This window comes from Oculina patagonica, chromosome 4, assembly GCF_052425735.1.
Source record: "Oculina patagonica isolate OP01 chromosome 4, crgOcupat, whole genome shotgun sequence".
NCBI classification, from domain to species: domain Eukaryota; kingdom Metazoa; phylum Cnidaria; class Anthozoa; order Scleractinia; family Oculinidae; genus Oculina; species Oculina patagonica.
The window spans coordinates 60,461,578-60,484,439 of record NC_135761.1 but is presented as its reverse complement, the minus strand read 5'-3'; the positions used below and the strand labels follow the sequence as shown (position 1 = coordinate 60,484,439).

Sequence of the window (22,862 nt, the reverse complement as noted above, 5' to 3'; positions counted from 1 at the left end):
ATGCAGGGTCTTGCGCGTGCTGTCTGTTAACGGCAGTTTTAACGTTAATGAAGAGACAAAAGTCTTCAAACGTCCGAGAATTTATTATTTTTAGCGCAATACATTGTGTTGACGTTTGTTGACGTAATTACTGTCTTAATTATCTCAAATTAAACTTGTTCCGTTTGTTCTACGTTTTCATCAGTTGTTCACGAAGGAATAACGAAGGGGTAACGAAGGAAAAGCGAGTGATTATCGATTACTATTATGCAGAGAAGCATTTCTGTAAAATACTTCGTGTACGCTGTCACGTATTAGAAATCTCAGTGGAATTTGGTTAGTATGACGTCATAATTTGCCGTATATGAAGTAGTTACTGAAAAATTTTAGCGTTATAGCTTAGTGTCTGCGCTTCGCACTAGACACAAAAACTAAAAATAATTACAAGGTGATTTAATAAAAAGCAGAAAACAAAACAAGAAGTAAAGCGAAGTAAGCGAGGAATTATTTACCGCATAGAGGATATCCTTTATCATCCCCAGACACAGTTCGCCATTCATACAGTTAGGCATGTCATAAAACAAAGTACCGTGTTCAATGCCCCTAAAAGTAAGAACAAGAGTTCAATATTATTGACTGTGACTTTGAATTTAACGTAAAATCATCAATAAAGATTTATTGAAATACGAAAGAAAAGGCTTAGCTTAGAGAGGGTGGGCTGGGGGTATATAGCATTTGCTATTGTACTTGCCCAAAATTTGGAAAGAAGCACCAAATACCCATATTTCAACTCAAAGATATCATAAGAGAATTTTCATATGACGTCAGGGCAGCCTTGTTGGTGTTCCCATGCAAGAAAACGGCAGCCATATTGGTGTACCAAACTTATTCAAACTCTATTTTTATGTAAACATCGCCTTTGTTTCATTGATCCAATATGGCCACTTGTCACGTGAGTGAAAACGCTCTATATATCGACAAAATATACCGCATATCCAAATTTCTAGCCGACTCGGGAGAAGGGCGTGAATTAGATGAGGTTTTTCTTGCTATGCAGACGGAAAACAGGTAGGTTTTATTACATATACTGGAAAAAGTCGAGCGAAAAAGGCGAAAAAGTGCTGGCTGAATAGGAAGCAGTTTCCACATTTGTACATGTATAAGTGCAAACTATTGCAAATGGACACTGAATCTAAAACTGGGTTATGAAGTAGCTATAGTAAGTGGCTGTTTCCGCTGAAAGTTCGAGCAATAAGAGGAAAAAATAATTACCAAAAAAAACTAAACACAGCACTGTAACATTTTGTGTACTGTGTTTGAAACATGTCACTGAAATTAATTTCTCTAAGTGACCCCGACATTAAATTCTAAAGTATTCTTGAGAAAGTTAATTTTAAACCCCGAAAAATGTTTAAACACGTGATATTTTGTTTTGAACTCACATGAAACGCCCGTTTCAACTGAAATATAGAGAACTTCAAATTCGTTTTTCCTGCGTGGGGTCAAATTGAGAGCTAAAGTTTCGATAAGTTCTTCTTGACTGTATAAAAACTGTAATCATGCTATGATCTCTTCTTGGTAACTTTATTTTTGCCTTTATCGATCGAATGTTCTGCAGAAACCGTCTAAATATTCTACAAGTCGACTCACTTGTTCTTATTCCAGATAAATTCATAAAAGTTCATCACTCGATTTTGTAGAGTTCCTGGAATGTTTTGGTCTGACATATGCGCCTGAAAATCAACAAATAAACATTAGTAGAATTCTACTAGTATACTAATGCAAATGCTGCAATCTGATTGGCTGAGCTATTGCATACTATCAGCCATTAGCATAACCACACTGACCTCTTGGTTTCGCGCATCGTTGGCTCGGTGCCTACTTCGTCCGTGGGCTCTCGGCGCGCGCTTGTCTTCGCTGTTTGTTCTCCCTTCTTCCTCTGCTTGTGTGTTCGTCGTGGGTGCTCACGGGCTCGCTCTCGGTCTCGCTTGTCTCGGGCTTCGCCCCCCCCTTCCCGTGCCTCGGCTCCCGTCAATGTAATAGTGTGCAGTGGCTGAAGGTCGTCTATAGAGTCGCGAAATTTTCTCATTTCTCCGAAGTTACGGAGGAAGTTTAGAATATTATAAACTTCCTCCGAAACTTCGGAGAAATGAGAAAATTTAGAATATCGTGGGAGGCGCGGTGGCCTAATGGTTAGCGCGCTCGACTCCGAGTTGAACGGCCCAGGTTCGAGCCCTGGCCGGGGCGCTGCGTTGTGTTCTTGGGCAAGACACTTTACTCTCACAGTGCCTCTCTCCACCCAGGTGTATAAAATGGGTACCGGCGAATTAACTGCTGGGGGTAATCTTTGCGATGGACTAGCATCCCACCCAGGGGGAGTAGCAATACTCTCAGTCGCTTAATGCTACGGAAACCAGGATAAGCTCCAGCTGTATGGGCCACTTGGCTCGGACACATCTTTTTTTAGAATATCATAGGGTATCTCAATTCCCGAGAGGACAAATGAAATGGAACTCCACCGTTACACGAGTTTAACACTTCAGAATTACTGAATAAACTAAAGTTTTAAATTACAATTCAGTCCGCGCGTACGATTTCGCTAAAGCGTGAAGTTTAATCTAGTTCACATTGTAGAAAAAAATGTTTAAAAATTATTATATAAAGGAAATGAGTTAGAATTCTACTAAAACAATTAGATTATTCGCTTTCGATTTCCTTGAGGTGAAGGCCTCATCAACTATCTCCTCATAGAAATCCCGAGCTCGTTATCTAATTATTAATTAGTTGTGATCAACCAATGCCGAACGACAGACAGCTGCACAAACGTCCCACGGTGACGTCACAAACCTGAATGGCTCCCAGTTTCTCCTCGTACTTGACTCGTCTGATCTCAGCGTTGGCCAGAGTAGAAGCGATGTTTCCGAGGATAAAGCCAAAAAGAAGTTTTCCAAACACCATAACGAAACTTGCTAGAGCTGTAAAAGAAGAGAGAAACAAATTTTAATTATTTACTTAATCTGATAGCAACTCTGTGTATGGTTTTCTTTGTCGATAGAGCGATTTTCACTCGAGCGTCGAAAGTGATTCGCGTTTGCTTTAGTTTCCCATTACTACGTGAGTTGATTGGTTAAAAAACCTAACCTATCAGAAGTCAAACCAAAACCAATCGTGATTCGCTAGCGTGCCTTTTCCTGCACATCGTGCGGACATAGTACACATGTATTGGCTTCGAGTTTTCAGGGATTGGTTCACTGCATTGTCTGTGTCTTTTGTGATTGGCCAGAAAGCTTACTTTGGTTTTGGTTTTACGAAGTTCAATTGAAAACTATTCTATCGCATAACTCTATAAGCCTAAACATTGAAACTCTTTAGAGAATGATGAATGCCTTATCGGCAGAGATAAAAGACTTTCCTCGAGCATAGTGCCCCATCAGGCCGTAGTTATCTCAAATTTAATTTAAATAGCATGAAGCGATTTAGGATTTTTTTCCGGCTCTACCCTGGCTAGGTTGCAACTACATTACAGGCTTGTCAGATAAAGGATTTCAAGTGTTTGCACTTGCGCGTATTGTATTAAAGAAGAAAACGACAACAACAACAATAAAAACGGTCCATTTTCTCTCAAAGGAAAAGCTAATTTCAGGACAAAACTAGTTACTGTACTGCTATTTCGTTAAGTAAAAAACTTCAACCGTGTTCTGTCTGGTAGAAATCATATAGTCTTTGTAGACTTTGTCTGGCGTAACTTTCCTCACCCATTTCCATCGAGTTATGACCATGAATGTCTCCATATCCCGTTGAAGTCATGGTGGCCACGACCCAGTATACTGCGGTACAGTAACGAGCTAGAGCAGGCGAGTCCAGGAGACCTGCAATGAGAACATTGAAATCTTCTTTAAAGAGATATGTCCAGGCATATTACAACGGTTTTTACTGAGGTGGGAAAACACGATGCGTTGTCGTGACTCTTTTACGTGCCCCTTACTCCATAAATATTGCAAGTAGTGGAATAAAAAATGGTTGCTTTTTGTGGTAGTGTCAACTGAAAGCCAGACACCAAGATCTGCATGCAAAAGATGATAAATAATTTTGCATTTCCTCCAAACGATAGCAAATTGCATTCAGGTATAATGTCCGTGCATCACCTTTTTTTGCTTTATTACTGAAGAAGGCACGGCATCTCAAAGTAAATGTTGTTCTTTTCTCTGTTTTTTATGTTTGTTTTTGTCTTCAAACGTTTTAGGGAAGCAAGCCCCATCAATTGTATTCTTCTTGTACGCGCAACTCATCTCACCTTGTTTTTTGACCCAGTTGATCTCATTAGAACATTTATCCAGCGGGCAGGCAAGGCCATACCAAGCACAGGCAAAGACATGAATGACAATAACCAACTGGAAGAAGAATTTGCTCATGCGAACTTTAAACACGCTGAAAACAAACACGAGGGAACGCACGTTATCATTTCAAAATTGATACAGTGGGTTATATTGGATTGAAGGGGCTGACGTTTTGATTGCTAGCCCAGTTGTTTTTTGTTCTGATAATACAAGACATTGATTCGTAACTTCTCAGAGGGCGCAGTATCCAAATGATCTTGAACCTCTATTATGTCAAACCAAAACAACTGGAGCTCTAGAGCTTATTGCAAGAAAATTATTTGGTTTTACAATTTCCATAAATCATGCGTTTCCTAGGTGTACTTACTTCTATGCGACGGCTTGTAGTTTTTCAAGGGCGAAGAGACTGATATCAGTAAATCGAGGTGAATTATTCACTAATATTTCCTGAGTCTTTGGTGAATAATGAATTTGTCTTGGGGAATGTTCACCAGTATTTACTTCGCGTTCGCAAATAATTGCTAAGTATTATTTGCATCTTTAACAAAAAAAAATCTTCCATAAAAGAAAGAAACGGTTAGAAAAAAATACGACTTTAAGCATGGTAATACTTTTCGCTTACTCGATATTCAGCCGCTTTGCCAACTCGGAGAAAAACTGTTGCATGCGAACAATGCGAAGCAAGTGAAGCAGCCTCAAGTACGACAACGCAAACAGCTGCTTGTCCGCGGGCGCAGCGAGAGCGAAGAGGTCGATGGGAAATGAAGCCAACAAATCGAGTGGTAGCTTTCCTTTGGCGTAGTTGATCAGTAGTCTTTTGCCATCGCAAATTGTTTCACCGATGTTGTTCGTGTACGCCATGTGGAAGTTAAGATATATCTGCAGAAAATAAACCAATAATATTACCAAAGGCTCTTGATAGCACAAGTGTTTTGTAAAAACACAACAAAACTTTTCAGTTTTCGGAACATGTTTCGATGTTTCAAACATCATCATCAGCCATAATGAATATATAAGATTTACAGAATTATCGTTATTATATAACAGCCTATACAATGAGCCTTTATAAATTCAAATTAACGTAAAAGGAAAACTTTAAACTAACCAATAAAATATTAGAAAAGAACAATAGCGAAAAAACACTAAGCTGAAATAGATAATTTAAAAGTGTAACAATAAATTGATATGCTCAACTTGTTTATTGAGTTCTGGATTTAACCGTTCAATATGAAAACTTTCCTTGATTTTAAGTTGTGAGAAAATCTTAGCAAAATCAATCATTTAAAAACTGCCGGAAAATGCCTATATATGTTTGAAACATCGAAACATGTACCGAAAACTGTGAAGGGATCAGTTGTGTTTTTAAAATATTTAAACCAATAATAGAAGGCACACCGGTGTTTTTTCCTTCTTAAAAACAGGCTTAATTCAAAACGGCGAAATAGAAGATTGGGGAGGAATTTGATAAACGTAATGGAATTTTTTTCCTCTAGGAACGGACATTGTTTTTCGACGAGTTGTGTTTTTTTGCTTCGTTAGTACTTACCTCGGTGTAAAATGAAAATTCACATAAGTAGTTGAATGCAAAAAGATACCACGGGTGATCTTGAAAAGCGGCCTGAAAAGGCAATGAAAAAGTAAGTAGGAATTTTGTACCTGACCGAGACAGTAGAGACTGTCAATACTTTCAATATATCAAACACGAGGGGCAGTGTTTCATCGCATTTCCAAACACCGAAAAGAGAGATTAAAATATGACGCGCAGCGGAGTATTTTACACGAATGAAATTCCAGGTGTTTGGAAATGTGATGCTTAATATAATATATCTTCTCAATCAATACTTAAACAAAGGAATAAACGGACAAACAAAATCGTCACCACCACGTTAATGATTTCCTTTGATTTAACTTGGTGGATTATTAATGAGTTTGAGAAGTCTTCTTCAAAACCCAAAAGTGCTGTGAAAGTCATTTCTCAAACGTATTAATAATTCATTAAGTTAAAACAAAGAAAATCATAACCGTGAAGGAGGTTTGGATACCCGGTCTTAATTAGCCTAAGTTTTTACGATTTTGGGTTTCCTTTTACTCCGTAGTTTTTATTTCGATTGAGAAGATATATTCAAACACTCGAGATAGTGCTTCAACGGCTATCCAAACACTTCGAATAGCGTCAAAAATACTCCGCTGCGCGTCATATTTCTAACTCTCTTCTCGTGGTTTGGATATCCCGACGAAAAACTGTCTCTTGTGTTCGATATATTGCTTCTAAAATTAGAAATGCACAGTGCTGAGGCTTCTTCTCTCACAAGTTTTCTTACTTACCATGTAAGTTATTGTTAGGGTAGTGGCGAACACAAACAAGCAGTTGATATACTTGATGAGCCTCAGCTTGCTATCTGGTAAAATCACGAAGTGGACAAACAGGTCAGCCAAACGTGTTTTAAAATACTTCAAGCTGGCGAGGATTCGCTGTCCAGTCGTTGGCGTGGGCTCACCGGGTTCTTCAATCTCGAAAGTTACTTGGTCTTCATCTTTACCTTCTTCTTGCTCCTGAAAAAAGATATAGCAGGAAATATTAGCACACAACAAAACTTATTAAAACTTTTAATGATTTTAAACAAGATATTTTTCCAATAAGTTTTATTAGAATATTTAAAACAGCAATAAATGTGTCTTTTAGAAGCCGGGCCTTTTCAAACGAAATAACCTTTACTGTTTTGTTCAACAGTGAATTTCCGTGAGTGTTATCAAACACCATTTTGCAAAGTCGGATTGCAGTGGCGGATCTAAGGGAGCGAGACCCCCTGCCCCCACCCCCCACCTTATTCTAGGGTCTGGATGATCGCTCCCTTTATCAGAATGCCTGGATCAGCCACTGAATTGTCATAAAAAAGGGAAGGACCTAGCTATCTGCCTGTGGCTGCAACATTATGAAATTTAGTTATTTGTTTTTCAGTAGCTAGAAGATCATTGTCCTTTCTTCACAACTGCTTTTAAATTGGAATTTGTAGTCGCATATCCACAGGGTGGCTCTCCATCCACTGTTTAAGGATCAAATTGGAGTAAAGTATTTTTCTGGGGAGGGAGAAAAACCGTTGAGCCCTGTGAAAACCCTCCGAGATACGGATGCGGGAATCGAAGTAACCCAGGCCAACCTGCCTCGTCCCTGCTCCTAGGAGATAGCGCAGAAAGTCTACTATTGAGTATTGATTGTGGAGAAACTGTCCGGAATTTTAACATGAGGTTGCGGTTAAACTTTAATGCTTTATCCCTTGAACTCTATTCAAAGTCTCAATTATTAACTGGATCTAACTGTTCAAACATCTTACCAACCTTTAGTTTGTTTTCCTCCTCTCGTTTCTTGTCTTCCTCTTTCTTCTTGGCGAAAGCCTTGGCGCGTTCAGCCACCATTCGTTGTCTTTCCTCGGCTGTTTCCAGGATTTTCTTGCGGATTTGTGGATAGTGGGTAAGTACCTCGTCCAGGTCCTTCTTGGTCAACATGAAGATATCACAATTTGCTTGCGCCCTGTCACGAATCGAAGAAATTAATAATTTTAGGATAAAAGCTTTCTGTATCGTCAATAATTTCCACGACGATTTCCATTTTTTAGGGTAAGCATGTTTAGATGAGCATGTGAACGATTTTTAGATTTCTGATAAAAAAAAATGCCTCTAAATTCTAATTCGATCTCCATGCACGTAACGAACTCCTGAGAGTTCTTCCGTGTTACATGGGAAAAAAATCATGAAAACGCATTACATTTACATTTTTTTGGCTCGTCTGGCATTTCCCTTGTTCCTTTTGTAAAACTCTCTTCACGGACCTCAAGGTCTAACTTTTTTCTTTTAAATTACAGCTATTACATATCAATCCCTAGCTTGTAATCTGAGGTGAAATTTCAAGACCTATCCTTAAATCATTGACTACAACTTTTAAGTCTATGAATTTCGTTTCGTGTTGATTGAGCTGACGTAAGCTTGGACATCAACATAAGATGCTGATTACTCTAATGGCTAAAAAAGATGCGTCATCGCGTCATAATCCACGTGTCCTAACCTGATAGATGCGGTCCTGGGACAACTAAAGACAACGCTAATCTCTCCAAAGAATCTCCCTTCACCCATGGTGTCAAAAACAATCGGTTCGTCGTGCTCAGAAACAACTTCTACGGTGCCGCGGTGGATGAAATACATCTAGATTACAGAACATAAAGCTCTTCTGACATATCCATAAAAAATAACAAGCCTTATGACTAACAAAACATGAAACAAAATAACACGCGCGTTTCATCGGCTGTCTACTCATGATCTATATAGAGCATAATACATGGTTGCGCGGAGATATAAAAATTTATCTTCGAGTGTTCAACTCGATATCGATTTGAGCAGATATTGATTTGAACACGAGAAGAGAAATTTCTTATCTCCAAGCGACCATGTATTATTCTTTTCATTATATAAACCTACTAAAAACGAGGTTTTTGACGATTTTCCGAAGATTTCCGAAGATTTTTAAAATGTTGTCCGAATATCATACGAATATTTCCGAACATTTCCCGAACTTTTCCGAAAATTTCCAAAAGATTGCCGAAGATTGCCAAAGATTGCTGAGTAAGATCGGAAAATGTTTCGACTAAATATCGATAAACTTTAATAACAAACTTTGGCTTATTCAGCATTGAAACATGGTAAAATCGTCAGCAAACGTGACGAAATCGACATCTTCACATGAGAAGGATATGATATCTTTCACATGTAAAGATATTATTTTTCGCAGCGAGAGAAATTTTGGTAATTTACTCTTCTTTATATAATAAAGGAACGGTATTTTTACAGTATCTCATGATGATCTTATTGGTGTTTCAGCGAAATGTGCAGTCTTTTCAGAAATGAGTTCTTATTTTTGTAGAAATGTTTTCTGTTGTAAGGGACCGGAACACCGATGCGGTCACCTTGGAAACGCCTTATATTGGACTGGAAAAGTATTGATTTCATCACGCGTGCAAGTAATTGGCCCACGTGATCTACATCCGGGATTTTTAGTTCATTCTGGCCATCAAAAGAAACAATTCGAAATTGGGCATACATCTCTTCTGTTCTAAACACGTTCACTGGAAGTCCATAAATCTATTTGTCTATAACTAAACAGACGACATGCATTGCTTCTCAAAATAGTAAGCGCGACGAAGCCTTTTAACTGTTTTTATACCAGTTTCATTGAGACTAAATGCACTAACTCTCGAAGCACATGTTATTTTGTTGTAAATTCAGTGTTGCTGTTTGTCATAACACTAACACTATCCTCACCTCTTGTCCAATGTCCCCTTTTCGTACGACATACTCCTTGGCAAGGAAATAAACAGGTTTCACTTTCATGCATAGCATCTTCAAGAAACCGATCTCCGTGCCCTCGAACAAAGGTACCTGGTAGGACAAAAATAATTTCATTTCATGTGATGAAACATACTATCCGAGCGTTTATCACAAGCAGTGCAGATATTATAAAATTATACGTTTCCCATGCAGTTCACGGTCCTGTTCTCTTGAGACCTAATCGAGCTCGTGAAAGTTTGGTTAGTCTCATTAAAAACCTAACACCAAAAAGGAAGGCCGGAAAACCGTGTATCAGCCAGAGTGGACGTCAGAGTGATATAAACATGTTTAAACAATTAACAAAAAATAAAAACCCAAAAACCCAAAAAAAATCTCCAGCCTTGGAACCTTTTAGCTGATAGAAGGCTTGTAGCCATTTTTAAACATCCGGAATTAATTCTCTGAAGACTGAAGTCAAGCCAAATATTATAGCTAAGTAATGTAGCAAAATGCAAGGAAAGAAGTATAATTACTCATAAAGGACAATGGATAGCTGAGATTATGAAGGATTGAAGTGGATAACAAGGAAAACAAGTGGAGCACAAGGAAAACAATTCACCGGCTGGTCCTTGATTGATTTTGATACTGGTTTTTGATAAAAAAAAAGTAAAACAAGGCAACTTCATACCCTTTCAATCAGGTCTTTGTACAGACTGAGGGAAATGTCAGCTTGCAGAGACAGTGGTAGACCTTCAAACAACGAGCTTGCGTCGACACCTTTGTTCCTGAGCCAAAGATATTCGTAATAGCTGAAAAAATAGCCAATGGAAATATCATTATGGGCTAAACGTTTACCTAAAGGCGACCCGAGTTTGAGGGATTTGCAACTATCTTCCTTTAATGAGGACTTTTGAGCACTATGAGCGTAAAATCATAGACGTTTAGGTACTCTTTTGGCCACCCCAAAAAAAATTCATGATAAAATTTTGATAAAAAAATCTCAGCTAGGTGCAAATCCCCGCCCCGACCCGGCCGGGTAATATCAATAATAATAATAATAAATCTTATAATCACATCTAAACAAAACACTGAGGGGTCGGTGTGACTATCTACCACAAAAAATAAAGGTGCATCACTCTTACTGTGCATCTCACCCCCCCCCCCCCCCAATAGTACATGAGTACCGGAGTTGTCAAGACACTGAGTGGTTGTCGCTTACTTGTTTCATATTAATTTTTATGAAAGTCACTTCACACATACCTTACAATACGGGCTGTTAGTTTGTCCGATATGTCTTGTTCCTGAAATAAAGAAACCAGTTTTATACCACTGAGCAAGTGCTCAATAGTTTCAAATCTAAATAACAAGGCCTCTAAAATAAAGTTGTAAAGTAACACTCGGATGCTTATAAAAATATATCACATGTAGTGGCTCCGGGGATTCGATAGGAGTCCCCTTTTTGTTATTTTAAGATAGTTGACTCAGCAACCTTATGCAATTGCTTAGGCAACTTTTTCTTGAAACGATTTTGTGAGTACTGCTGACAAAAATCTTAGCGTAAAGCAGGCTAAGTTAGATAGTATCACAGCCAGAGGGTATTTATAAACTAAAAATTAATGATCGGTTAAAAAAAAAAAAAAAAAAAAAAAAAAAAATTAAAATTCGACCAAAAAAAAAAAAAAAAAAAACCAATAATAATAATAATAAAATAAATTAATATCTTTTAAAAGTAAGTTTTATTTTTTACCTTCAGGAAAGTCTTGATAGCGTCAAGTCTTTCTTGGTAACGAGCCCGCTGTGCGTCAGCGTTGGCCAGACCGGCAGCAACACTGGCGATGATATAACCATAGAATACGATACCAATGATCATACAAACCAATGCAAAGGTCATCTGTCAAACAATAAGTCAATAAATCAATCAATTGATCAATCAAATAATCAAACAAACAGTCAGTTGTCAGTTGGTTAACTTATTTACCAGCTGGTCAATATATAAGTCATTGAGAATCTTCCAGCAAGAAGCAAGCAAATTCGTGAGAAATGTTTCATGCGCTTGTGAACTGCTTGATCATAAGCCGATATTTTTATTAACATGAACTTATTTCATAGACCCTAACAACCGTTGTAAATTCGGTACTGTTTATTTTTTGCCACTGTTTTTGTGACGTTAAGGCCGACATTCCCTTGCTTTATGCAACGGATCAATCTGTTAAATAGGCAAGTTTAAACTTATTCTTCGACTGAATAATAAGAAAATAGTGTGCGTGACTGACACGCGTACCTCTGTTGTGGTATGTGCATGAATGTCCCCGTATCCAACCGAGGCTGAGGTAGCCGCTGCCCAGTAAAGACTAGTTATGTACTGAAATCCGAATGTTTTATTGCCTGTCGATAAAAAAATGTCAAATCCATGAGGCTTAATACTTACTAACCAACTTTTCTAAATTGTATTAGGAGAAATGTTTAAAGCATTTTTTTTAGAAAAACAACAATTGAAAGATGAAACAATCCCAGAGGGGACTGGAAAAGAGTACTCAAAGAGAAAAGGATTTAGATAGGAAACGAGATTGCATTATGAAATTCGGTGTTCATCTCTGCTTCTGCTTCATCTTGAGAAAAGACTGATAGACAGAAACCAATTAACATACTATCTAAAAAAACTCTAAAGAGGTCTAGAGGCGGTGTTACACGGGGCGACTTGCAACAACAAGGATATTTTGCGCAACAATGTTGCGCGAAACATCGAACATCGTGTGACATGGTACCGGGACGATTTTTCGCCCAACATTTAAATCGGCAACGCGTTGCGAGTTTTTAAACCCAAGTCAAAAACTTGCAAAGCAAGATGATGCATTATTGTTGCGCGAAAAGTTGTTGTTGCTAGTTGTCCCGTGTAACATGGCCTAAAGCCATAATGCATCATGATATTGTTTTTTGTAAATTCTACATACCTAGACCGCGCTGTCCTTCTTCTACCCAAGAATCCAATGAGCAGGAGTGGTCGCCATTTTCAAGTCCTTTGCAAGCGAGCAGAAACCAACCACAGGCGATACAATGGGTAAAAGTCGCCATATACAGAGCGCACTTAAGCTGCCTGTATGATGTCAAAAAGAAACATAGTTATTATTTTCAGCATAACTAGCATGGACTTGGGAATTGCGACAGGTTTATCCTCTGCAGGTTTGTCCCTTGCACGACTTTAATTTTACCTGCATCAAAAATCAAATTAATAAAAAAACACGATCTTTTTCTGATTGGTTTGTTTGTAAGTTTTGTTTTGTATTTTTTTGTTTTTCGTAATTATTTTGTTGTTGATATTTATATATATTTTTTTTACATTTTGGAATCATGATAACGTATTTTGTTAAATTCACAGTTACTTCTTCAAAGAAAATCACGGTATCCAATCAAATTTAATTTTCCTGCCAGGCTCTAGTATCAGTGCCACGTGGCGCAACATCGCGTTTCGAAATTGTACCCTTAATATCTACCTTGCCTCGAATTGCAACCTTAATTACTCACGACCTGCCCCCGTCTAGCCTCGTAGCTCAGTCGATAGACCAACGGTGATCTAACCGGACGTTGTGGGTTCGAATCCCGAGAACTTTTCTTTGCCTCGTGTGGTCCCCGATTTCCTTTTTAGGGTTAACGCCTCGAATGAAATCCTCGATTATTTTCTAGCACTTAAAATCACATTAAGGCCCGTTTACACGGGAGATGTTTGTCGTGCCGAAGTTGCATAAAGTTACGTTTGGAAAAGGTTCGAAACTTATGCGATATCGCGACATAAATTCATCACAAAATCGCCGCGAGTTCGCACGCGTGTAAACTAGCGGCGATTCCATGGCGATTTTATCGCCGCGACTATCGCAGTTGTTTCGAACAGGATCGAAACGTCATGCAACTTTGGCGGGACAGAAATTACATTGAGTTGCGCGTCAATGTATATAATCGTCTGTGTAAACGGGTTTTAATTGGTTAATTAGCTTTAATTCTCTACTTTCTAGCTACTTATTTAAAAGCGATCTGCTTACCCTAACAGATTCGTATTTTTTCCGATCGTATCCGTCATGAAATGGAAAAACTGTTGCTATAAAAGAAATAAGAAAATAATTTAGCTTTAAAAATTACCACATTTTTAGATATAAAAAAATACAAGAAAAACATAGAATGTATAAAGCAGTGATAAAAAAGTTCAAGTATTGCAGTTGTAACTTTTGTAGTTTTTTTACAGCTATAGCTCAGGCAAGATTCATTGTTTTGAGGACAAAAGTTCCTGTTGTTGCATACAAACCTTCTTTCTAGGATAATGGAATGAGAAGTAGCGCTTTGTTAGAATTACTGCGCGTCCTGCATACTGCTAGGATCAGCAATGTCTAATTCATCAAGTTTGATGAAATTAAACTCTTGATGAATTCGACATTGCTGATCCTAACAGTATGCAGGACGCGTGTCACTTATCAACCAAGTAAAATGGCCCAGCTCACAACGAGTCTCTCGCAGCTCAGTTGGTTAGAGCGCCCAACTGGTATCTGGGAGGCCTTTGTCCCATGCTCGTGTCATGTTGAATACTTCATCTTCATTATTTATTACCGAGCTTAAAATTTACCATCTTTATTATTTACTACAAACTTTCATTTTGTAATTGTTTAAACACCTTCAAGACATGCGTCAAACATAAGAACCTAGTTTACGACCTCGCTCACCACGCGTCTCCCATAGCTCAGTAGTTAGATCTATAGCGCTTGACTCCCGTGGGGGCTCAGAAATGATTTTTTTTTGGGTACTTTCGATTTGAGAACTAAACGCTTCTTCATATATTTTACCCAAGTCGCTATTCTATTTATCATTTACCTACCGTTTTGTACATATATAAACATCTGTTAAGACGAGCCAAAGACAGAATGCGAAGAACACCTAAAATAATCACAAGAAAATAATTTGTTCGTGTTTCATCAAACAAGAAACATTGGCACAATTGTTTTTAACTCGATGAAAAAAATGTTATTGCTGTTTACAAGAAAAAATATTGAAAGAAACTTAACTTATACCAAGAGAACAAAATCTATCCGATTAAAAAAACTTAAATTTTTAATTTACAGAAAGAAAATTGGAGTTAACGATAAAAAAATATAATGCACAACATTAGAGGAAAAAAGGGACTTACCGAGACTGTCAGGCCAAATAGCTAAGACGATGATGTCAGTTGGAAACGAGCAAAGAAGATCCAAAGGAAAATTTGTCCTACAGAAAAAGAAATTGCTTTGTTTAAATATATATTCAGCATTTCCTTTTGGCCCGGAGTCAACAGTCATATGTTGTAGACTGCAGAACCAAACAAAGAACGACAACAACAACTATATAATTACCTGAGATAATTCCGAGCAGTGTAGAGCGGATGTGTGACCAATACGTTGTTTTCATTGTAAAATGCGAGGTGGAATTTGATGTACCTGAAAAAATGAAACAGGTCAGAATGAGAATTAACTTCTTTTAATTATAACATGTTATTTCGGGTCATACTCTTTAGGTATATTGCGTGGCACTAAGTAAACTGGCTTTTATGACGTAACCCAAACTAATCCGGGGGGTCCTCTCTTGCTTCGATGAGCGCGCAAACCGCTCACGATAGAGTCTAAATTGCCTTCCCGGAACCGAGAAAGCGCAAGAACAAAATACCTAGGACTGGCTAGACACAAATTTTACTCAGTGAGAGATGGTCTTTTTTGCAGTACAAAGTTATGGTTACACGCCGTGTATACCGAGTACTGTGAATTAGAAACCTGTCTTGCTCTTTAAACAGTCAACATAAGCACAGAGACACGTTTAAATAAATTACATTGCCTTGAGGATATTAGCATCCAAATTTTTCACTGCCTCAGAAATTGTTGATGAAGAGAAGCTTGGCTTATAAAGGTTTCATTTATTCGATATAGTTATAAGTTGTCTTGTTAGGTGCTTTCCTTTGTGTTCGCGATACAAAGAACTTAGCAAGCAATCGGTGCCTGAATCAAAACTTACATGTCCACCAAGCAGAGGAAATCGAAACAATAATTCACAATCCAGAGACTGGTAGAAGTGTGCAAGAATGCTGCCTGTAGGGTCAGTGTGAAGGGAAATATTCCGGCGATAACAAGAGACACGCCATGCCACACAACGAAGAACGAACTGTCGGGCAAGATGGCGCGCCTGTGCAAAAAGGAGAAAATAACAAAATAATGGTAAACCTTAAATTTTACAAATATCCTGATTATAGGCATCGAAACTTGTGTTTGTACTACATGTAAAAAAAAATTGTATACTTCTAAAAATCATTTATATTTAATAGAAGAAAAGATTTTTTTACGGTTTTATTTCTCAGTTTTTCCTTACTTAAAACGCCAAGTGTGCATTGTATTTTCAGCTCTATTTTCAGTGTTTGAAAATGACGAAGCGCTGTCCCTCTTGTTTGTTGTCGATCGATCTCATATTTTACTAGCGTACTTATTAGCGTGAAAACATCTAAACCCATACACTGGGTACATACATTGTAGTTATATAAAGCAAATAATGCGAAAGCTATGTTTATTGCTTAACTGTCGAGTCTCTACCTCATTAGCAGCCAGGACAGCACTCGTAAGACAGGATGGAGATCATGGTATGGTTTATTGATGTCCTCTTTCAAGTCCTTTACAACCGACATCAGCCCTGTCTGCATGAAGCTGAACATGTAAAGTTGAAAAGGCGAGAATTTTAGAGGCATAAACACTTTTTACACAAACTTTAAACAAAAACACCATTTCTTTAGCTCAACACAATGAAGCAAAGCCAAAGTAGCTATTTCCAAAGAACATTAGTTACTCTAAAACTACTTTTATGTTATGGGTAATTTTGTTTCGCTAACCGATATTTAGCAATCGCTAATCACTTCAGCTTCGTCGTCATTGAAACAAGCGGAATACAAGGCAAAAGCGTCATACAAAAAGGTTCCTTTTATTACTAATGGGGCGTGCCTCGGTGTCTTAGCGACGGTAGAAACGCATGCTTCGCATTCTTGACCCCAGAACCTTTGGAGTTTTTTTTGGCCGCGGACATGGGCGAAAGAGCTCTGGATGTCGAGAATGCACACCTCGTGGCGATGCTTGCTAGTTCTTTGTTGAGCGCATGCGTGCTATAATCAATTTAGTAGATATGATTTACGATTTTTACTTGTGAAACCGTGAACTGTTAACATTCGTGTACCTCATTTCCGGCTTTACGCGCCCGCTTTTTGTCTTCTTGATTTTCTTGGATTTTTGAGAAATTCTGGATGACCTGACAGACGCCGATTCCTGGGCGTATTTAATGGACAGTCGTCTAACGGCGGCCTTTGTTGACTCAAGTGCTGCTTTGCGAACGTCTCTAAGATGTTCATTGTCCACACCAGCTTCATAGATTTGCCTGCAAAACAAAGGTAACGTAAGTAAAGTCTGTATTCGAGCCTAGTGGCAGATCAGGCCGGAGCTTATCCCGGTTTCCGTAGCATGAAGCGACTAGGTGTATTTCTACTCCTCCTTGGATTGGGTGCCAGTCCATCGCCGAGTTACCCCCAGCATTAAATTCATCAGTACCATTTTATACACTTGGGTGGAGAGAGGTGTCTTGTCCAAGAACACACTGCAGTGACACCAATCAGGAACGACGTTAAATCTGGTATGGTGGACACAAAAACATGGTTGAAAAAGTAGCCAATTTTCAAACATTTGAAGGAATAGTTTTTTGGGCAGATGAGTAAGATTGAGTTGTGGTTAGGAACGTACCACTTGAAATACTCATGTAAAAAAAACGTGTCTTATACTATATAAAGCAGTAGAAAGGATAGTTTGTACATTTGCTTGGATAGCGCTATCGGTCCTTTAAACAACCGGAGCCTTAGTGGAGGATTTGATCAAATCTGAAGCACCGAGAAGAGAACATGATACATTTATTAACGTTGGTATACTCTCTCATCAAATCTGGCCAGGACCTCTCTAATGTGGACAGGATGTTTAATACTTTTTTGCACCGTAAAGTAGAAAATCTGACTTTCCTGTGTCGACGTTTGTGGCCATAAACGTCTTTGCTTACACTTCCTTGTACTGAAATTGGACGCCCCTATAGAATTTCTCCAGAGCTGTTACAGAAAATGATAAACGCTTGTTAAACAAACCTCGCTACGATCGGAAAATTCGCCAGCACTTCGTCCAGAGCGGGCTTAGTCAACATGAGAATCTCGCAGAATGTTTTTGCTTTTACTGTAGCTAAGCGATTTTCACCAAAGATGAGGCCGATCTAGGTATAAAAAAGAACAAAAAATCACCATAGATAAAAGGTAATCGCTTTTTACCTGTAACTGTCATACAACACCTAAATACAAACGCGAGAAAGTTTTAGTGGAAGGGACAGACTTAGTAGTGGTGTAAAGCGATTTTCGAGTGAGTGTCGTAAACCCAAACCAGAATAAACAAACAAATATTGCAAATAAACAGAAACTTGTTAACTAGCCAATCACAAAGGTCACAGAAAGTCCATTAAACCAATCAAATTTCAAAGCAAATACATGTACCCGGCACGAAGCGCAGGAAAACGTGTGCAAATGAGTCTCTTATTGGTTTGGAAGTGGTGCGAGTTTTTTAAACCAATCACTGCACCGTTCGAATTCAGTAAGGCAAAACCAAAGCAAACGCGAATTACTTTCAACACTCGAATGAAAATTGCTTTATTACCAAATGGAAAAACCTCTGAGAATAATATTCTTTAGTAATTCCCTCAAATCAAGTTCCCAACACATGCAGTGGGCGTGAAATCTTGTTACTAAAGCAGTACTAGGTTACCAGCCCAACACACGAAATTCCAGAATGTTTTGCAAGTTACAAGACTCACATTAGGAATTTGACTATTGCACTTGGAAAATATGGCAGAAGTGAAGCCGGTAATTGGCGGAAGTTATGCGAGGTTACGTACAGTTATACAGAGACAACAAAGTGACGAAACTGTTTGTACCTCGCCAAAGTAGGCTCCAGGCCCCAAGGTAGCGACAACGGTGTAGTCATCGTCTCCAATGACTTCAACAAGACCCCGTCGGACACAGTACATCTCTCTACCCATGTCACCGGCATAAACGATGAAATCGCCTAAAACAAACACGAATTGGAGTTAACAGTTTTTGGAATATAGACGTAAAACTAGGTAAAAAATCACTGACTCAGCAATTTACTGACCTGGGGAGAAAAGATATGAAGTGGTTTTCAGAGATAACTGTCTTAAGAAACCGGCATCCGTCTCCATGAAGATAGGAACCTGAAGATAATTAAAGGTATTTAGAAACGTTTGACAATTCTTTAATTTTACAGCAAAACAATAAACTAATAATAATAATAATAATAATAATAATAATAATAATGGTTTATTTGCATTCCAAATAACAATATTGGCTCTTCTATGCAAATTAATATAAAAACTAAGATATAAGACTAAGATATATAATAAAATGTGATAAAAAGTTATGATATAATGTACAATTAACTGATAGAGCAGTTTTCAATTGAGTGTCGTAAAACCAAAACCAAAGTAATTACTCTGGCCAATCACAAAGGACGTAGAGCAACCCATTGTCCAATCAAAACTCGAAGCAATTACACGAAGCGCGGGAAAACTTGAGCGAGCAAGTCACAATTGGTTTTGGTTTTACTTCTGACTGGTTGAGAAAGTGGCGCGAGATATTTAAGCCAATCACAAAGCGTAGTAATGCAAAGCCAAAGCAAACGCAATTTACTTTCGACACTCAAGTGAAAACCGCTCTATAATGTTAACTCAATTAATGATATAATGTTTCATTAACTATGATAATGAAACTGCTGTCGTTGCAGGGCCGTAGCCAGACTTTTAGCACAGATGAGGCAAGATCTCAATAAGGGGTTTCTGGGGGCATTCCCCCAGAAAATTTTGAAGACTAGACGTTCTGAAATGCGTTTTGCAACATTTTTCGTAAGTAATTTCTCGAGAAAAATCAATCTTTTTCAATTTTGAGTTCTTTTCCCAACTAAAGGTATTTTGTTTTTAATTTTGGGTTAAAATCCAGACGATGCAAGTGCCTCGTCTTGCCTCTTGCTAGTTACGGCCGTGCGTTTCTGTTGTTATTGTTGTTGCCGTTGTTGTCATTGTAATTGTTGTTGTTGCTATTGCTGTTGTTGTTGTTGTTGCTGTTTCTGTTGTTGTTGCCGTTTTTGTTGCTGTTGCTGTTGTTGCCGTTATTGTTGCTGTTGATGTCATTGTCATTGTCGTTGTTGCTCTTTCTGTTGTTGTTGTTATTGTTGTCGTTGCTTTAGTTGCTGGTGTTGTCAAAGATGAATTACATAATGCATCTGACCTATTAAACTGCGCTGTATTATAAAAAGATTTTTGTATGTGAGAAATGAACATTACTTTTTCCAAGTAATCTTTTGTTTCCTCATAAGTGACATCCTGTTGAAGCGACAACGGCATATCTCCTATGAGATTCTTTCCTCCTGGTATTGCCTCTCCCCTAAAATAAACACCATCGTAAACAAACTACCAAGTAATCACAATGTAAAATAATGTAAAACTTTATTAAGAGGCTCCGACGGAGAATATGGAGAATCGTTGGACAGGCTGAGAAAATCGAAAATCTTGAAACTTTGCCCGAAGAACACCTTTGGGGAACTATGTTCGAAAATATTATTCTCATCTTCTGGGAATTTTTGGTTTTCGAGAAATTAAGAAAAAACGAAAATAACGGTTTTTAGCTCATTAAACATGCAAAAAATATGCGTAAAAATGGCAAAGTTCTCGATATTCCTATAAGAGCAATTTTCAATGCTTTGAATCGAAATAAACGTAGAATAATAGCTTTATCTTTCTTCTTTCAAGCAACAGGCACTTTTAATTTTTTCTAGCTATTTTAAGATTTTCATCGCCTTTTAAAATATTGCTCTATCAAGCACTTCGGGAAACGGCAAAAATTGAGAAACTTTAGAGGCCGAAAAAGCACCTTGATATGTCCGATAGCGAGTTAAACTAAACACTGTGCAAAAGCTCGATGTCTCTACTATTATAACATCAAATAAAAAATCTGGGTACTCGAGATTCACACCGATAAGAAACGAAAGTTCACGACGTATTCGTGCGTAATTTGCATATTCTTATTTTGAAAGACGTCCCCCGCTAAGAGATCTGCTTCGCTTTATTTCGATTTGGAAGAAATGATTTGCACAAAATAAAGCAAGTTTAAACTCGCTTTTATTTTTTTTTTCGTCTTATGCCTATACTTAGGTTATATAGAGGTTCAGAAAGAAGAAAAGAGTAAAAATTATCGACTGAGTTCCTCATTGCGTGACCTGTGTCACGTACATGTTCTGAAATTTTTTGTCAAAGATCGGAGGAAAGATTATTAGTTTGTTTAGATTCTGGCACTTCAAAATTTAAGAAGTAAACAGTTAGATCATTTCATTCACTTACCTGAAATTGGGAATGATATAAATATTTTATTTACTCACGTTACTTAAGTCAAAAATAGAACGCATGCATGTAGTAAGGAATTATTAATTAACTTGGAAGTTTACTTTTTAGTGTACATAAATGTACACAAATATTAAAACTGTCATGTACATATATCGCCGTTCTTCCGTTCAGTTGTCTTGTATGGAATAAAATGCCAAAAGTTTCCTATCTTGTTTTACAATAACTATAAAAAAAAGTCTTTGATCGTGCAAAATCCATTCATTCCGTCAGATCACAAAATTAAATTAAACTTTCCTTTGAGAGACCGAACACGTACACAGCGACAGGACATTTAACACGAAAGCAAGAACTTTCTCGGCTAAAATTCAAAACTATAATGTCCCTTTGCAGTTTTGCCTCTCTTGTTGGTGGGGCTTGTGGCCCAAGCCCACACAATCCAGAAGTTGTTCAATATGTAAATTTAAAAGACTATGACCGTGATGTCAAAGCACATTTAAAGTATTGTAACATCTTGACCAATACGGACAGCATTGATAACGAAAAAAAATTGTTGCTTACCCGTGCAGGTAAGGTTAAATGAATATTTTTTTCTTGGAATCACACTACTGTATAACTAAACTGTGAATTGATACAAGCTGACCTATCCGATACATCTAGGGATTTTCGTAGGGCAAGAATGCCAAGAATACATGACGATTTGCCCAAAGCACAGAAATACGCTCGGTATTCGCTGGCGAACTGGGAAGACAAAATGTTCTGTACCAACTGAAGTTGCGGGTCACAAGTCCTCCTTTACCCGGGGTGACCGAGGAATAGATAGCAAGAAATCTTGGTTTGTGTTTAAAGAAACGGGCATGCTTGTTCCAGCAAGTTTAAGTTGCAATCCGTACGTTTTCATCCGAGCCATCCGCAGCCAAAGATGCGCGTAAACAGCTTAACAGCTTCAATGCTCTAATATATAAAATGGACTATTATTTTTAGGTTTCCTGCGACACAAATTTTAATTTCGGGCTGTTCAAAAATCTGGTAAAATCCGTGACATATATATAGTCGCTTTGGATAATTAGTTATTGTAGTCACTGACTTCTCATTCGCTAAGAGCCTAGAGTAAATTATAATTCTGGGAATCGAAGCAACATACAGATTATTCACTAATCTTCTAACAGGTTAGTGAATAATCTGTAGGTTGCATTGATGTCCAGAATTAACTGAATACAAGAAAAGATTGCGAGACATGTGCATGTGACATTCCAACGTAATTTTATTAAAATGAGCCAATCAGAGGGAGATCGCTCGTCCTTCGCTCGAGCTCACGTGTCACTTCGTTCGCAGAATGGTAATTTCTAGCGGCTGCCGGCGTTGCAAGTTGCAAATAAAAATTGCGGACGTGTGACTCTCCTTCGTCAAATTGCAATGATTTTAGTCATCATCGCTGCGTTACAAGTTTTAAGGAAAATTGCCCCGTGAAACATGTCCTTAATCAGTAGGTTACGCCGATTCCCAGAATTAATTAACTGTAGGCTCTTATACACGTAAACAAATTAACGGCAAACAATTTCAACATTTGTGTCCTTCTCGTCTTCCGGCTGCTGGATGCTTTCTTCCTTAAGGTTTTCGTGGAACAGCTCCTTCGCAATTTTTGGTAGCTTCTTTTTGTTGTCCGTTTCTTTCTGTTTCACAAGTTTTTAAATTTTCATCGGTCGAATTGAAGAAGCGAATCAGTGAACCATGAATTCACTTCACTTTCATATA

At 38.0% G+C, this 22,862-nt stretch overlaps 1 protein-coding gene across 1 annotated transcript in view; it reads right to left on the bottom strand.

The window, feature by feature from the left end:
- The window catches only part of LOC144650975 (uncharacterized), a 44,276-nt gene that overhangs the window by 2,675 nt on the left and 18,739 nt on the right, over window positions 1-22,862 (bottom strand). Inside the window, exons 17-43 of the mRNA XM_078510821.1 lie at window positions 20,055-20,154; window positions 18,851-18,929; window positions 18,633-18,763; window positions 17,800-17,921; window positions 16,854-17,051; window positions 16,223-16,333; window positions 15,654-15,821; window positions 15,002-15,085; window positions 14,800-14,876; window positions 14,491-14,549; window positions 13,667-13,722; window positions 12,584-12,726; window positions 11,914-12,017; window positions 11,380-11,523; window positions 10,893-10,933; window positions 10,321-10,441; window positions 9,627-9,743; window positions 8,377-8,513; window positions 7,653-7,845; window positions 6,642-6,869; window positions 5,863-5,934; window positions 4,939-5,195; window positions 4,274-4,407; window positions 3,735-3,848; window positions 2,827-2,954; window positions 1,630-1,712; window positions 492-582 (exon numbers count right to left, since the gene is read on the bottom strand). Of these exons, the coding sequence (XP_078366947.1) occupies window positions 492-582; window positions 1,630-1,712; window positions 2,827-2,954; window positions 3,735-3,848; window positions 4,274-4,407; window positions 4,939-5,195; window positions 5,863-5,934; window positions 6,642-6,869; window positions 7,653-7,845; window positions 8,377-8,513; window positions 9,627-9,743; window positions 10,321-10,441; window positions 10,893-10,933; window positions 11,380-11,523; window positions 11,914-12,017; window positions 12,584-12,726; window positions 13,667-13,722; window positions 14,491-14,549; window positions 14,800-14,876; window positions 15,002-15,085; window positions 15,654-15,821; window positions 16,223-16,333; window positions 16,854-17,051; window positions 17,800-17,921; window positions 18,633-18,763; window positions 18,851-18,929; window positions 20,055-20,154 (3,292 nt within the window). The remainder of the gene's footprint in view (window positions 1-491; window positions 583-1,629; window positions 1,713-2,826; window positions 2,955-3,734; window positions 3,849-4,273; window positions 4,408-4,938; window positions 5,196-5,862; window positions 5,935-6,641; window positions 6,870-7,652; window positions 7,846-8,376; window positions 8,514-9,626; window positions 9,744-10,320; window positions 10,442-10,892; window positions 10,934-11,379; window positions 11,524-11,913; window positions 12,018-12,583; window positions 12,727-13,666; window positions 13,723-14,490; window positions 14,550-14,799; window positions 14,877-15,001; window positions 15,086-15,653; window positions 15,822-16,222; window positions 16,334-16,853; window positions 17,052-17,799; window positions 17,922-18,632; window positions 18,764-18,850; window positions 18,930-20,054; window positions 20,155-22,862) is intronic.